The sequence below is a fragment of the Hyaena hyaena genome, unplaced genomic scaffold (genome assembly GCF_003009895.1).
Source record: "Hyaena hyaena isolate Hyena2069 unplaced genomic scaffold, ASM300989v1 scaffold_714, whole genome shotgun sequence".
NCBI lineage: Eukaryota > Metazoa > Chordata > Mammalia > Carnivora > Hyaenidae > Hyaena > Hyaena hyaena.
Window position 1 is genome coordinate 796904 of NW_024081350.1, and position 15373 is coordinate 812276.

The 15373-nt window shown below is 37.5% G+C and overlaps 1 protein-coding gene across 1 annotated transcript in view; it reads left to right on the forward strand.

The window, feature by feature from the left end:
- Positions 1–15373, forward strand: part of LOC120220653 (SPHK1 interactor, AKAP domain containing) — a 129571-nt gene that overhangs the window by 18164 nt on the left and 96034 nt on the right. The window contains 1 exon segment of the mRNA XM_039217779.1: positions 4644–4751. Coding sequence (XP_039073710.1) covers positions 4644–4751 — 108 coding nt within the window.

Genomic DNA, 15373 nt, shown 5'->3' on the forward strand with positions numbered 1-15373 from the left:
TTCTTGTAAGGCATTGAAAGATTTAGGTTTCATTTTAAATCTCACTTCTTTCCTCTGCCATTTCTGTTTCCCCTAAAGCAAAGATACACTGTAGAGAAAACACGCAGTATCCAAGGGAAATGGAATAGCCAAAGGGAAGACTTTCTAGAATTTTCCACTGAGTAAGCAGGTCCAAGGAGCTGTTGACATTCTTCACTCCTGGGATAGGACAAAACAAGGTCTTTGTATACTTTCAGTTATTATTTACTTTAAAAATAAGTACAAAAAACACCCTTAAGTAGAAGACTTGACAGATTCATCTTTCTGGGCTCATTTTTCTGTTGGAGAAGTTAAATGCATGAGAAATTTAACAGGTTAGCCAGCTCTTGTCTCCATCTGCCCCATCGTGAGTCAGCGTCTGTCACAGCCGTGGGGATCTCGCAGTGGGAAGGGTCAGGCTGATGCCTTTGGGTGTCTCCATCTCTGCCTCTCAGTGTTTCACCGGGAAAACATGCCAATCCCGCCACTACCACCCAAGTGATTCGTGTCTGAACTCCGTCCTCCTCTTAAGGCTGACCTTGGACAAGAATAAGCAATAGTTGCTTTCTTTTTTTGACATATTTTGCTGCAACCATAACACTATGTGCTTTGAATATATAGAAAGTCGAAGAGGTCCAGTGGCTGCTTTTTTGAGGAGTGAGCTTTGAAATGGCTAAGAAGTGATGGTAGTCAGAGCATTTATTAAACTACAATGCAAACTATTATTAACTGTTATGTCCATTTGATGCTTCCATTTTAAATCTCTAACATTGTTATGGTGCGGAGTGAACCAAGCCTTTGATTTACTGATGCGTGTTCCAAATGTAAAGATCACAGAAAGGCAAGGAGCAGAAGAAGCCTGACAATACGGGTTTTTTTCAGTGTTAACACAGATAGATGTAAAAGGATACTTTCCTTTGAAAAATTAAAATACTGATAATACATGCCAAGTGGATTAATTTAACTGTTATAATTTACATCACAAAATGTTTCTTCTCCTTGAAGAAGAATTTCATTCATGGAACTTAGCTTTAAAATGGAAGTCCTATGGGTGAGGACTATTCAAAACAAACAAAAAAATGAAGCACCTACCAACCCAGAATTTTATATTCTGTAAAAAAAAAAAAAAATCCTTCAAAACTGAAAGTGGAATAAGAACATTTTCAGTAAACAAAAACTAAGAAGAGTAGATTTCCAGAAGACCTACGTTACAGAAATGCTTATAAAGTTCTTCAAGTGGAAGGCAAATGGCACCAGGTGTAAACTCAGGTCTACAGGAAAAAATGAAGAATACCATAAATGACCAATATGTGGGTACCTATCTTTTTTATTCATCTAAATTTCTTTCAAGACAAAAAAAAACCCAATAGAAAACCTGTAATGTTGGAAAAAATAGAAGTCCATAAGGTATAGTTATATTCACAAAAATAATAGATGCACATAACTTTTGAGAAACATACTCCAAATTAGAGTCATTTTGGATGGGTTACGGGAGGCGGTATAATTAAATGATTTCATTCACAGGCGTTGGTGTCTTCAAAACCAAATCCAAGGCCAGGAGGCTCTGGGCAAAGATCTGAGCCTCAAGATCTTTACCTTCCAAATAACAATTTCTGTGAAGATCCTTACCTTTAAAATAACTCCTACCTTCTAGCATTTTAATAAGGATTAAATTAAAAAGTAAAAAAAAAGAAAGAAAGAAAATTTTGGCACGTTTTCCAGCAATTCGAAGCATATAAAAAAGAGTAGGTGTAACTATTAATACTACAAAACACAGAACTAAAACTACACCTTAGATTAGAATACTTGCTAAAGAAAATTGTCTTCACAGATCTGAGACAGTATCAATCCACTAATTTCATGTGAAATTTGCGATTTCCCTTTATAGTCCAGGTCAAATAATAACAGCAAAAAGCATGCATTGAGAGGCCATCCTTCCATGCGCGTGCCACAGCGTATGACACATGTCATCTCCCTGAGGACTCAGTGATCCCACCTGGTGGGTATTATTTTTCCCCACCCGCAGGCGTGGAAGCTGAAACTCAGAATTGAAGTCAGCTACCCAGGATCATTCTGCCACCAATGACTAAGCTGGGGTTTCAACTCAGACCCACTTAGAGCAGTGCTCTTAAACTCTATTCCATGCTGGAAGTAAAAGCGAGTGGCTGTCACTGAGAAGGGCACTTATTGGGATGAGCACTGGGGGTTGTATGGAAGCCAATTTGACAATAAATTATATTTTAAGAATAACAATAAAAAATAAATTTAAAAAAAGTGAATGGCAGTGAGGAGTGGGCTGGACAAGAGTCTTTTTCTACTTTAAATAAAGTTAATCTAGATTAGTGGTTCTTCATTTGGGAGGAGGGGTGGAGATCAAAATTCCCTTGCGTTCTATAAAAAGTATTGGGAAGGCACCTGGGTGGCTTAGTTGTTTAGGCAGCTGACTTCTGCTCGGGTCATGATCTCGCAGTTTGTGAGTTTCCATCCTGCATGGGGCTCTGTACTGACAGCTCAGAGCCTGGAGCCTGTTTCAGATTCTGTGTCTCCCTCTCCCTCTACCCCTACCCCACTCACTCTGTCTCTCTCTCTCTGTCTCTCTCAAAAATAAATAAATGTTAAAAAAATTAAAAAGTATCGGAGAACCTCACAAAGCATTTGTTTACAAGGGTTATACTTTTCTGATGTTTAGTTTTCAAATTATCAATGAAAACCAAGAAAATTTTTTATATTATTTGCTTATTTACTTAAAAAATAATTTCATTTTAAAATATTTTAAAACAACAAGGAACACATGAAATATTAACATGCATATTTGTACATGTTTTTATTTAAATTCCAGTTAAGGTACAGTGTAATATTAGTTTGAGGTGTACAATATAGTGATTTAACACTGACATACATCACCCGGTACCCATCACAAATTCACTCCTTTAATTCCAACCCCTCATCTACCTATGCTCTGTTTGTTCTCTGTAATTAAGAGTCTGTTTCTTGGTCTCTCTCTCCCTCTGTCTTTTCCCCTTTACTCTTCTGTTTTGTTTCTTAAATTCCTCATATGACTGAAATTATATGGTATTTGTCTTTCTCTGACTTATTTCACTTCCGGCCTCCTTGGAAGATTTCAGGGATCCCTTGGGGGCCCAGCCCACACTTTGAGAACCACAGTTTAGGTAAAATCTGTAAGAGACCTGAGAAGCTCTGTTCCTAACTTTAGTCCACAGTCATAGCCCAAGTTCATCACTCAAATACCTGCTCAGCCACAGTGTGTCTTTTTGTGCTATTCTAGAAAAGAATGATGGAAATCTGTCATCTCTAGGTGATAATAAACATCGAGTGGGAAAAGATTTAAAAGCAAATAACATTTCTGGGTGTTATGGAAAAATGTGTCATAATTATATTTGGTTAACTCACTACTGAGACAAAAAAATAATGCATTTTTATCTTTATAACCTAAGACGATCCTTTGTTATACAAATTAAATATAATTGAAGTGTCATTCTATTTTTGTAGCATTAACCGAGCTGATTAAATCTATTATATTGCTTAAGGGAAGGTAGTAGTCAAATATTAGCAGACATGTACGCTAATAAAGTAGAGGGCACCAGGAGAGCACTGGAAATTGTATAAGATGGAAAAAATCTTGTGCAATGTTTGGGTAATGTTCAGACACATTAGAAATCAAATTGTTTGGTTATTCATGAGATTGCATCTTCAAAATGTCTTGTCTCAGAAATATAATTTTTCTTCCTTGCTTTAAAATCCAAGCCCAGAAGCAAGTCATTTGTAAATCATATTTGGTTTTGTTTATTCATTTACTCAAATTTGTATTGTTTTACTGTACTGTTTTTACATGGAAAATGATTATCATGATACACTCTAATTATTCTTAATACTTTGAAAACTTAACAGACTACCTTAGGTATTGTAGAAGAATTGAACCCTATTTCACAGACACGTTAGCAAAGCTGAAGCTAAAGAATCATCATTTCAGGGGCACCTGGGTGGCTCAGTCAGTTAAGCATCCGACTTCAGCTCAGGTCATGATCTCCTGGTTAGTGACTTCGAGCCCTCCATCGGACTCTGTGCTGAGAGCTCAGAGCCTAGATCCTTCTGTGGATTCTGCATCTCCCTCCCCTACTCATGCTCTGTCCCTCTCTCAAATAAAATGTTAAAAAAAATAATAATAATAAAAGAATCATCATTTCTGTAGCAATATTGCACCAACAGGATAAACACTATATTTTTTAAGGTTGAAAATATTCATAGAGTGCACAAGAGCACCAGCATTAAAATGGATTTTGAGCCCTCATGCCAAATGAACCGTACCCCAAAATAATCATTTGAAGTTTCCACTTGTTGGACATCATTAAAGTGTCCAGATGTAGAATTTGACGACAGAAGAAGCATCAGTATCAGTACCAATGCATACTTCTAAAACCAACTACTGGTTGAATATTTTACACATTCTAGAGGTGCTATTATCCTGTGAGGATTTTTTTTTTACCCAGTATCCAGATGCTCTGAGGCATAGAAAACATAAAAAATAGGTTCTTCAGAGAAGAGCTGCTTGTTGAAATAGAAAAGCTGGCTGTGTAACACTAAGAAGTTTTTCTGGATTCTCTCAGGTTCTTCGCAGCAATAGCCTGCTCGAATCTACAGACTACTGGTTGCAGAATCAGAGGACGCCGTGCCAGATCGGTTTTGTGGAAGACAAGTCTGAAAACTGCGCTTCCGTGAGTAAACACAACTCGCGGGTCTGGTCTGAGAAGCAGGGAGTCTGGGACGTGTGCTTGTGCGAAGGACGGACATTCATAACTCATTAAATACAAGGTTAGGAACGTATCATTTTGAAGATACACAACTGGTTCATATGGACCATTAACAAAATAACATGCAGAGCATGCTTCTCTCATTTTACTCATTTCGACTGGTAAACGAACCCGATCCATCCCCTGAAAAGGAAAAACGAGGTTTATATTTTCAAAAACAACTGAGAAAGAGATTCTGAGATAAGATCGTATGATGAGAAATAAAAGACCTTTCAGGAGCTCTCTTGGATTCTTTTCAATATATTTTATAACTGCTGCTAGTTGGGATTTTCCAACACGAAAACTGTGTAAAAGCATTCTACCATTCTTATAAGTTATAGCCATCATTTGAAAACCTTTTCAACCTAGGAAATATACAGGCATCCATTTTAATATACTGGAGCTGCTCTTTCCATACAAATCCTTCTTTTTCAAGGAAGAGATGTTCTTATAGATACATAAAATTCTTAAGGTGTCGAGTGGGAGTACAAATTATTGATACGAAAAATCACCATTATGGCTCTCCTTCCTATAGGAAATACACTCCCTCCTTTATGTTCTACGAAGTGATATGTTTCATTTTAATTGAAATCACCTAGCTCTATAGGGCTCATAATTGCAGAGACTGGGGAAGAGTATTTCCAAAGTGGAGAGAAATGTAATTCTCATGACTAAACTGAGAACTTCAGCTTTGAGCTATTCTTGGAGGTAAGCTGAACGCCAGCATTTCTGTTCAAAGGGGAAAAAATAAACAAAAAAGAAGGAAGCTAAAAATGGGATGAAGAAGCTTTTTATATATAACGGGCAAACCAGAACTGGCAGACAGAGGATGTAAAACATTTTACACCACAGTCTCGTAGCACAAGGAAAGCAGAGTCCATTCAACACACTTATTTCAATCTCTGTTTAGGTAAATGATTTTGATTCCACTACTTTTAGGACTTTTGATCCATAATCCAGAAAACCAGTTGATGTCTAAAGGATTGTGTGGCAAATAGTTTAATAGTGATACATTCTTTCCAAATTTACTTCTGAGATGAGTTAGGAAATACAGGCATTTTTGGATACAGATCTTTAATCACACAGCTGTACAAGGTAAAAGGGAGAGTAGTGGAGCATAAATGCTATCCAGCTACATTTTGGAAAAACTTGTCATCCAAACAGCTCTTGTTTAAGAAATCTCCCACTTGGAGAAGGCATGAAAGTTGGGCATGAAATTTTTAGTGAAAAATTGTGTTGTGGAGGGCAAAGAGGTCTTCCCTAAGCTTTACATTTTGGGAATCTGGATTGTAGATCTGCAATTAGAAATGCTAAATTTAGGATCACCTGGGTGGCTCAGTCAGTTAAGCATCAGACTTTGGCTCAGGTCATGATATCGTGGTTCATAAGTTTGATCTCTGCATCGGGCTCTGTGCTGGTGGTACGGAGCCTTCTGGAAATTCTCTCCCACACCCCTTCTATGCCATTTCCCATTTGCTCTCTCTCTCTCTCTCTCAAAATAAATAAGCTTGAAAAAGTGCTAAATTTATAGCCAGATTTAAGACTACTGTTGGATCTCCCTAAGTGAAAAGAACTCTCCTCACACTCCCTACCATTCCCAATGGATTCCACTTTGGGCTTAAAACCATATGGCTTCCTTTCCTAATTCACTGTCCCTTTATAGTGTCAGATGACATCAGTGAGGTTGAGCTGATTCATCATGCCTTTATAGTTCTTTCTATTCTTTCCAAAAGGGGAAAAAATCTAAACACAAATAAAAGGCAAACTGGAAGGTTTGTTTTCCCACAATGTTTATAAAAATTGTCCATGACTCTAACCCTAAAAAAAATGTCAAAATCTCTATAACAAAGTAGCCCTAATCTCTCAAAAATATCCTCTAGTCCCTTTTTATTAATGTATGAGTCCTTTCTCTCTTTCTAACTTGGCACAGATTTCTAGGGTGCGAGGAAGAAACTCGGCCCATAGTTAGACATTGCTGAAGGGAGGTGATGATCTAGAGGAGAAACAGAGATGATCCATGGAGTTACATGACCAGCACCAGGACCCCTAGATCAAGACAGCCATACAGAGGGAGTGGCCAAAATGGTCAGGGAAAGAGTGCTCAATTGCTTTTCAGAAACAAATTCTCCCTAGAAGGATGAAAGTTGAATTTAAAGGGAAAATTACTGTCTTTTAAAATACTATCCTCATTCAAGTTTCATTTAAAAACCTAGTCTAATAAAATCACCCCAAGTAATCACAACAGAATCTGAGGAGCCTGTAGCAAACTTGGGTTGCATTTTATTGCTTTGCTCTCTGTCCATGGCTCTATGTGAATCATGGGTTCTTTAACTCATTTCTTCATGACCAAAATTAACAGCCAACGCTTTCCACTCCTATTTAGATTGGCTTGGTATTGATTCAACTGAACCCCAGGTGTCTGGACACGCAGTTCTAAGGACTAAGAACCTCAGGGTGCCAATGTTTTCTGAATTCAAGATGGCTATGTAAAATTTTTATTGAGGGACAAACTCAAACTTGTAGAGCCATCAGGGGGTTGTGGACATGGGTCTGTATGCTCTTTATTCTCAGCCCTCAAGCAATGAGTGTTTTTAGTCATTATTTAGTAGAGAACTATGTTCATTTTCCAGCTAAACTGAAGAGTCTAACTGAGGAGCAAGTTGAGGCAGTCAGAAATACAGTAGGCAAGCCAAACAGGACCAGCTTGCCCTCAAGTCTCGCTCCAAAAGCCCCCTAAAAGTCACCCTCAAAGGTTTTTGATAACCTATCAGATATAAACAATATGCTTATGTTTTTCCAAATGGACTTATCCTATTCAATTATCTAATTTCATTTTCTTTCTAATTTGCAATTCTGAAAAAACAAAAAAAAGCATACACTAATATTGACTTTCAGGATGTTGCTTTTTTTAACCTGATTATTTAAGAGAAGGAAATGTGGAAAAGGATAATGGAAATGGAAGCCAATTTCTAAACCCAACGGCTGAGTCATTATCTTAATAGAGGTCCTTAACATAAAGGGTAGGAATTGGACTTTTCAGGACTCTTGACTTTTTTCAATTGAAAATTAATTTAGTTGTTTTTAAATCTGCTATTGCCCTTTGCTATTTACTCACATTTAATTTTCTTTTAATTTTTCAGGAATCCTCTTTTGGTTTAAAGCTTCATTAAAACTACCTTGACAATTCACATTATTTCTATTTATAGCTACTGTCAGACTCTTTCCTTACTGATCATTTTAAGACATGGCTATCACCCTGCAAATAAATTATACCCTCTGGCATGCATTTGAATTGATGAATCACAGTATTTGAAAATGTGTTACATTCACCTTAAGTTTTTAAACAAAAAAATTAAGTTCTCAGGTGGGCTTCAACATTCCACACATGATACTGCACAACTAAGAAGCTATTTAACAGGTGGTTCGTGAGTCCCTGATGTCATTGCAATCCAGTGGCAACAATGACAAAATGACATCTCAGATGACAGCTCTTTATTCTATATTATTTCTCCAAATATTCTATATTTAGTCTATTCTAAAATTAAACAACAAATAAGTAAAGGAAGAAATAAGACACCCCACTTGATATGTTGATCTATGGAAAAATTCTAGACTCACATGATCAAGGAAAAACATAAATTTAGATCTATGAAGGGACATTTTACATTATCTAGTTCAGATATTTACCAACTTTTCAAGAAACTTTTCATTTTTTTTCCTTAAAAAATCAAGTTTGGAACTTACTTTTTAAAATTCTTTAATTTTAGACTTACAGAAAAACTGCAAGAATTCCTAGAATTCCCAGATTCCCCACATGCTAACATTGTACTACATTTGCTCATCCTTTCCTTTGTGTGTATGTATGCCTCTGTGTGCAAGTATATATATAGGATTTGTTTTCTAAAATTTTGGAGACTGAGTTGCAGACACAATGCCCCTTTATCCTCACATACGTCAGTGTGGAACATAAATATTTAAAACAAGGATTGAACCCAGGGCTGCAGAAACCCTTGTTCAGGCTCCTAATTTGGTACCCACTGCACAATAATTTTCCTTAAGTATTCATACAACAGTTTTCAAGAAGTTAAATGTTTCCTCCATAAAAGTGAAAACTCCAGTGATGATGGTGGAAGTCAGCCAAACTGAGCACGATGAAAGTTCTGGATTTAAGTACACCAACAGCCTTCTTTAGAGGCAGGGTAAGCACCATCAGCGTTGACTCGCACATATGAGGGAGCTCTCAGCTTGCACCCTTGGTAGAATATTCCTGCCAGCTTCATGCAGGACTGCTCTTCAAGAGAAGTTCTTCCATCTTGATATATTTCCAGGGGGGTTAGTAGCCTCCACCTTAACTGGCCCAGAAGAACTTTTTGGCAGCTTGCTTCTTACCCACTCTAGATAAGACTGATAAGGCAAGGCAGCTTTAGTAGATCCAGTCTTTGTGGACTCACCTTGCCCTGAGCGGTAGTTCCTGAGGCACCTTGGGAAACCCACCAGTCCAAGAGAAAACATTGACTCTCAGTGAAATAAAAGTTCCATTAAACTTAACTGAGCATCTAGAAGCCAATAACTTAGAACACTTCATGGAGGAGCATGACACAGAAGAATGGTGGTGGAGAAACACATCTCCCACCAAAGCAGGTAGGTGCCTCTACATGCTTGAGGTCACATGCAAGAAGTTGAACCTAGACATGTGATAAACAAAACTGAGATGGAACTTTTGATATAACTTGAGAACTACAATTACAGTATGTGGACAAATAATCCAGTAGTAATATGGGTGTAGACTTCAGCCCTAGTCCGTACATGTATTAACACCTTGGGTCTTGAAATGAATAGGACATTTTTACAAGTTTATTTTCCTTGAAAAATTGAGTTCATATTCTGTCACCTATGTTGTAGGCAAAATGCTGCATGATAAAAATTAAGATTATTGACTTTATTGGCTCAAGAAATTACAATGTATATCTAAGCATTACTAAGTAAGTGGAATGAGACTTCTGATATTTCTTAACATGAATAGGAATTAAGAGGGAAATCTAGGTGGCTGTTTGTGTGACTAAGCTTGATACACTGCAGAAACCAATTTTTACATGTTTACACTTCAGTAAACAATAGAAACAAAATGAAAAGCCAATTCACAACTGTATGTATATAGGCATATATGACAGCCTCACAGTATTAATCTCAGTGCATAAAGAGCTGCCACAATTCATTATGAAAAAGTAAAATTTCCAATAGCCAAGTTGGCTAAAAGCCAAACATAAGAAATTCACTGAATAATACAGTTGCTAATATAGACATGAAAAGAAATCAACCTCTTGGCTAATCAAAGAGAATCCACTATAACTAGTAACAGAATTTGTTTCTAATAAACTTGTTAAGATTTTAAAAAATATTAAAAATATATATAAAATAAAATAAAAAGTATTACATCTAGTGTTGATGTAAACACAGGTATACACTCTCAACAACTGACAAAAGGAGTGGAAATTGACAAAGTTAGTATACTCTTTCTGGAGAAAAATTTTGTAATATGTACTATCCAACACATTCTAAATATTCATGACTACTGATTCACTTCTGGAAGTATATTCTGAAGAAATGGCCACAGTTACATGCAGACTGATGTAAAATAGGGTTGAAGGGCCAAAGTAACATACCTGCATCAACACAGTAGACTGATTTAGAACATGAGATCTGGAGTCAGGCTTCTTCAATTTGAATCCCATCTCCCTTTTCCAGCTACGTAATCTCGAGCAAGTTGTTCAGTCTGTGCCGCAGATGTCTCATTTGTCAAATGGAGAGGCTAATAGCATTTATCTCATGGATTGTAAGGATTAAATGCATTAACATTTCTAAAGTGCTAGAGCAGTGCCTGCACAGAGTACACATTTTTAAGTTTTCTGGGAACTTACCAGCATGTGATGGCAACAAATAGAAAGATCTTGCATGCCCCACAGTACAGGAATGGTTAAATACAGGTTGGACATATATACCATGAAGATTAATGCATTCTTCACAAACCAGATTTGCAAAAAATATATAAGCACATGGAAATAAAGTCTCACAGTATAATTATATATTAAAAATAGGCTCCAAAATTATACATAATATATATTAAGCAGGACAGATTAATCAGATGAAAGAAAGAGAGAAATCGAGAATAAGTCCTGTTGTTTGGGCTTAAGCTCCTGGATGGATGGAAGTCTCACTTACTGTGGTGGGGAAGACTAAGAAAGTGAGGAGCAAGTTGCAGGTGGATGAAGAAGACAATGCTATGGAAGAGAATGTCTTCTAGGGATCCATGTGCAAATGTCAAGTTGCCAGTTGGGTGTTTCATTTGGAGTTGTTGGCTGGGTCATGTTGAGGGATAAGACATTTGAGGACCTTCATGGTGACCCTCAGGGAGTTGAGAAGATCAGTCAAAGCAGGGAGGGTGTGTAAGTAATAAAGATGGTTTACAAATGAGCATGGGGTATCTGGTAAGTGCTTATACAGTGACCCCCATGTCCTTGACTGCCCCCTACCCCAAGCAAGAGGTTTTTATTTAAGCATGTTAACCTGAGTTTCATATACATGATGGAGCATTTTATATATCTTGATATTTTTGCCACTAAAAGTACAGTCAGATGAACAGACCCGAATGTACTTTCAAATCTGGGTCTTCATAACCATTTCTCAACTGTTTTTTTAATTTATTTTGACAGAAGAATGCATTATTAAAATAGCTCAGAATAGCTTTGAGTTTCAAATTTCATGCAATTCCTGTTATTACAGCAATTTTCCTCTGAGTAGAAAGCCTATCAATCAAGAGAAACCAAAAACAATAAACAATGTTTCTCATTAAATACCTTTCAGCTTCAAGGATATTGACTACATAATTTCTATTTCTTCTTAGTGGCATTATTTGTTTAGATCAACATGTCTTTCATTATCAGTTCTTCCAAAATCTCAGGAAAACTAGTTAGACGTAATAGCATTTCTTTTTACAATTTAGAGTCTCAGGGTTGTTTTTTTTTTAATGAATAAATAATGAGAAGAAACTTAAAAAGTGGGTCTGGCCAATGATGTTGTAGGATGTCTGGTTTTTAACTCACAGCCTCTGGAATACTATTTCTCTCTTCTAATGAGATTAAGTTCAACCTAGAGGTTTATCAGGAAATAAAGTGCTAAAAGAAGAATTTCTGCCCTACCATACTTGAATATTATACTCTTATTACAGCACTCACTTTACATTGCAGACGGTACCCAGATCATTGGCTGGCCCATAAAGTCTGTAATGGTGAAATTGAATCGGATTAGCTGGAGGCATTCAATGCGCTTCCCAGAAGTATCTGAAATGGCCAGAAGGTATGAAGGCTAAAGGCTAAATTGTGCCTCGGGCTTGGTTTAATACAATCGGTCACCAGGAAGCCTAAATCAGCAGTGGCTCAGGTGGTTTTATTAGGCACCTAGGGATGAATTCTTCAAAAGCAGGATCTGTGAACCTTTGGACCCGTACTTGGAATAGGTTGGATGATTCTTTGTTGTTAGCGGGGGCCTTTCCTGTGCTTTGCAGGGTATGCAGTATCCCTGGCCTCCACCCACTAGAGCCAGTAGCATCCACTCTCCAGCTATAACAACCAAACAGGCCTCCAGACGTGCCAGTCTCTCTTGGCTGGAGGTGGTGGGTGAGGGGCAAAATGACACCTAGTTGCAATTGCTGTTCTCAACTTTCTCAAACGTTAACCTCTAGTCTCTCCTGAGGTAGCTCCTATTCGTGTGTTTCAACTTGAGCTGTCCCTCACCACTGCACAGACATGGAGGGAAAGTACCACCCCCACTTGTCCCAAACGATCCTCGCCCACCTGTTACTCCCATCAATGGCCAAATTCATTGGGAGGAACAACTGAAAATGAAAGTTCATAAGACAGTCAAAAACAGTTCAAAATACCTACCTGTAGGTCAAGGTCAGTTAATTTATGGCTCCTGCTTCTACCATACATACTGGAACATCCCAGGCCACCAGTTTCTAGATTGAGATATATTACATAGATTTATAACATATTTTCTTTCTTTTATCAAATATAATGCAATTATATAACAGATAACTGGAAAGCATCAGGAAAGAAATGCACCCTAATTCTAATATCGAATGGATCCACTCTTGGCACCCAGGTCATTTTCTTCCACCCTTTCCCTCACAAGCTAGAACAACAGACTTGTCACCCCATCTCAATTCCAAATGGGAATATGGGCCTTGGGTTGAAGTTCTCTTTTTTAAGGGAAGTCAGAAATTTTATTTTGTACATAAAATCTGATTTCTAAAACTTGGCCAGTAATAAACTTTTAAAAAAATCAAACCAAACAGAGCACATCTGTGGGATGGAATTAGCTGGTAGGACTCCAGTTTCTGACATCTGTCATTTCAGTTTGTGTATACCTGGTGTCATTCTTGTTTCCTGCCAATTTCTATTTGCCTTTGAATTCAAGACTTTTGTCACTAAACAATCTTTCAAATGCTTTCCAGCTCAGAAATTCTACTAGTGAAGGACCAAGTAAGTACATGACTAGAACTCTCTTTCTCATTACCTGAATTGGCTTGTCCATATTTTTACTACACTCCAAAAATACACAACACCATCTTCTGTGGCCTTATTCTCAGAAGATAATTTGGAAAATAAAGTTTTAACCAACCTGGAAGGTAAAGGACAGTGGGCACGAATTATGCCAACTTATTTCCTTTATTTATATGTTTGCATATATATATTCATGTATGCATATACGTATGATACATAATATATATTGTATATATATTGTTTAATATTATAATATATATATTTCTGTTGAAAGTGTTGTTCTGAAAGGTAAACAATTTACTTCATAAACACCCAACCAAAAACGAATGGTCCAAAAGGTAAAAGTTAATCCAATAGGTGTATTTGGTCTCAAGCAGCCAATTCAAGACCCTCTACCATTTGGAGGTGGAGGCTGATCTCTTGATCAGCCCTGACTCCCTGTCACCACCCTTCCCCCAAGGTCATTGGAATACTTGCCATTCTCCAAACATCAATGTCCTCTTGCGCATTCTGTTTCCTGGCCCTAACCTACCCCAGAGCCAGCCTGCTGCCTGCAATATTCTTGCCGACTTTTCTAGTCCAGCTATGTTCATACAAAACAGTCATTTCAGTGTTTAAGCATTACTTATTCATGACAATTCAGGAAAAAATATCACGTTCTCTCTTTCAGATTAATTCCTGGGAAACTCATTGTGATGTCTTATATTCCTTACTTTATTTGGACCTGACAGCTAGTTTGTCAGTTACTTCAATATTGTATTCCTTCAAAGTTACTTTGTCTTAAAAGAGAACAAGTGATCGTCATTCTTGATAAAAGTGCTATTCCCCACTGCATTCTTCTATACTTATATATACTTATCCATTCTTTAATATTTTTAATGTTTATTTATTTTTGAGAGAGAGAGAGAGAAAGACAGAGAGACAGAGAGAGAGAGGGAGAGAGAGAGAATGAGTCGGGAAGAGGCAGATAAAGAGTGGACACAGAATCCGAAGCAGGATCTAGGCTCTGAGTGGTCAGCACAGAGCCTGACGCGGGGCTTGAACTCACAAACCACATGATCATGACCTGAGCCAAAGTCAGACACTTAACCGACTGAGCCACCCAGGTGCCTCTGTACTTCTCCATTCTTACACATATTTATGTTACTCCAAATCTTCTTTAAAAGCACGTATCAAAACAAACAAAAAATATGTTCTTCCTTCTCTTGATCATCAAACTTAAGAAGAGAAAGTATACTCTCTGCTACCTGGTTACTATCAGGCTATCTCACCATTCTGCAGAAATTGCTCATCAAACCCAGTGATGTGTTTTCACTGCTTATGTTCCCTAGCTCCTAGCAGAGCTGACCAAATTCATACCCCCAACTGGCTTCTGAAAACTACCTATTTTCTCCATGGCTTCAAGAACATTATTCTTCTACTTGTTCTCTTGCCTCTGGGACTATTACATCTTTGTCTTATTCTTGGGCTTTTGCTTTCTACCACCTGGCACTTCATGGTGGCATTTTCCAAAGGTCTGTGTAAAAGCCTGATCCCTTCTTGCTGACTGCCTTTACTGGATCATTCATCCATACCTCACGCCTTCAGCCCCACCTATATGCATGCCAATGACCACCATCCCTGTACTGTAGGCTTATTTCTAGATACTTGCTGAACACACTCACCTGAACATCTCAGAAATAACCCACATTGAATATAACTTGAGGTAAGTATCCAAAAATATGTTCTGCCCTCCAAATTTTCAATTTCCATTGATGGTTTTAGAATCTACACATTTCCCCATGCTACACTCCTTAGAATCACACTCATCTTTCTCCTTTACTTTTCATCTCTAATGAGTTAACAAAAGCAGTTTTGATTTTTCCCTTCTCGTTGTGCATTTCCAGTGTTACTGTCACTATTTTATTACCTAATGCACCACATATTTCTTCTAAAGATTTACTGTGCAAAAATCACAAGCAAAAACAAAGAGGAAAAATTAGGAAG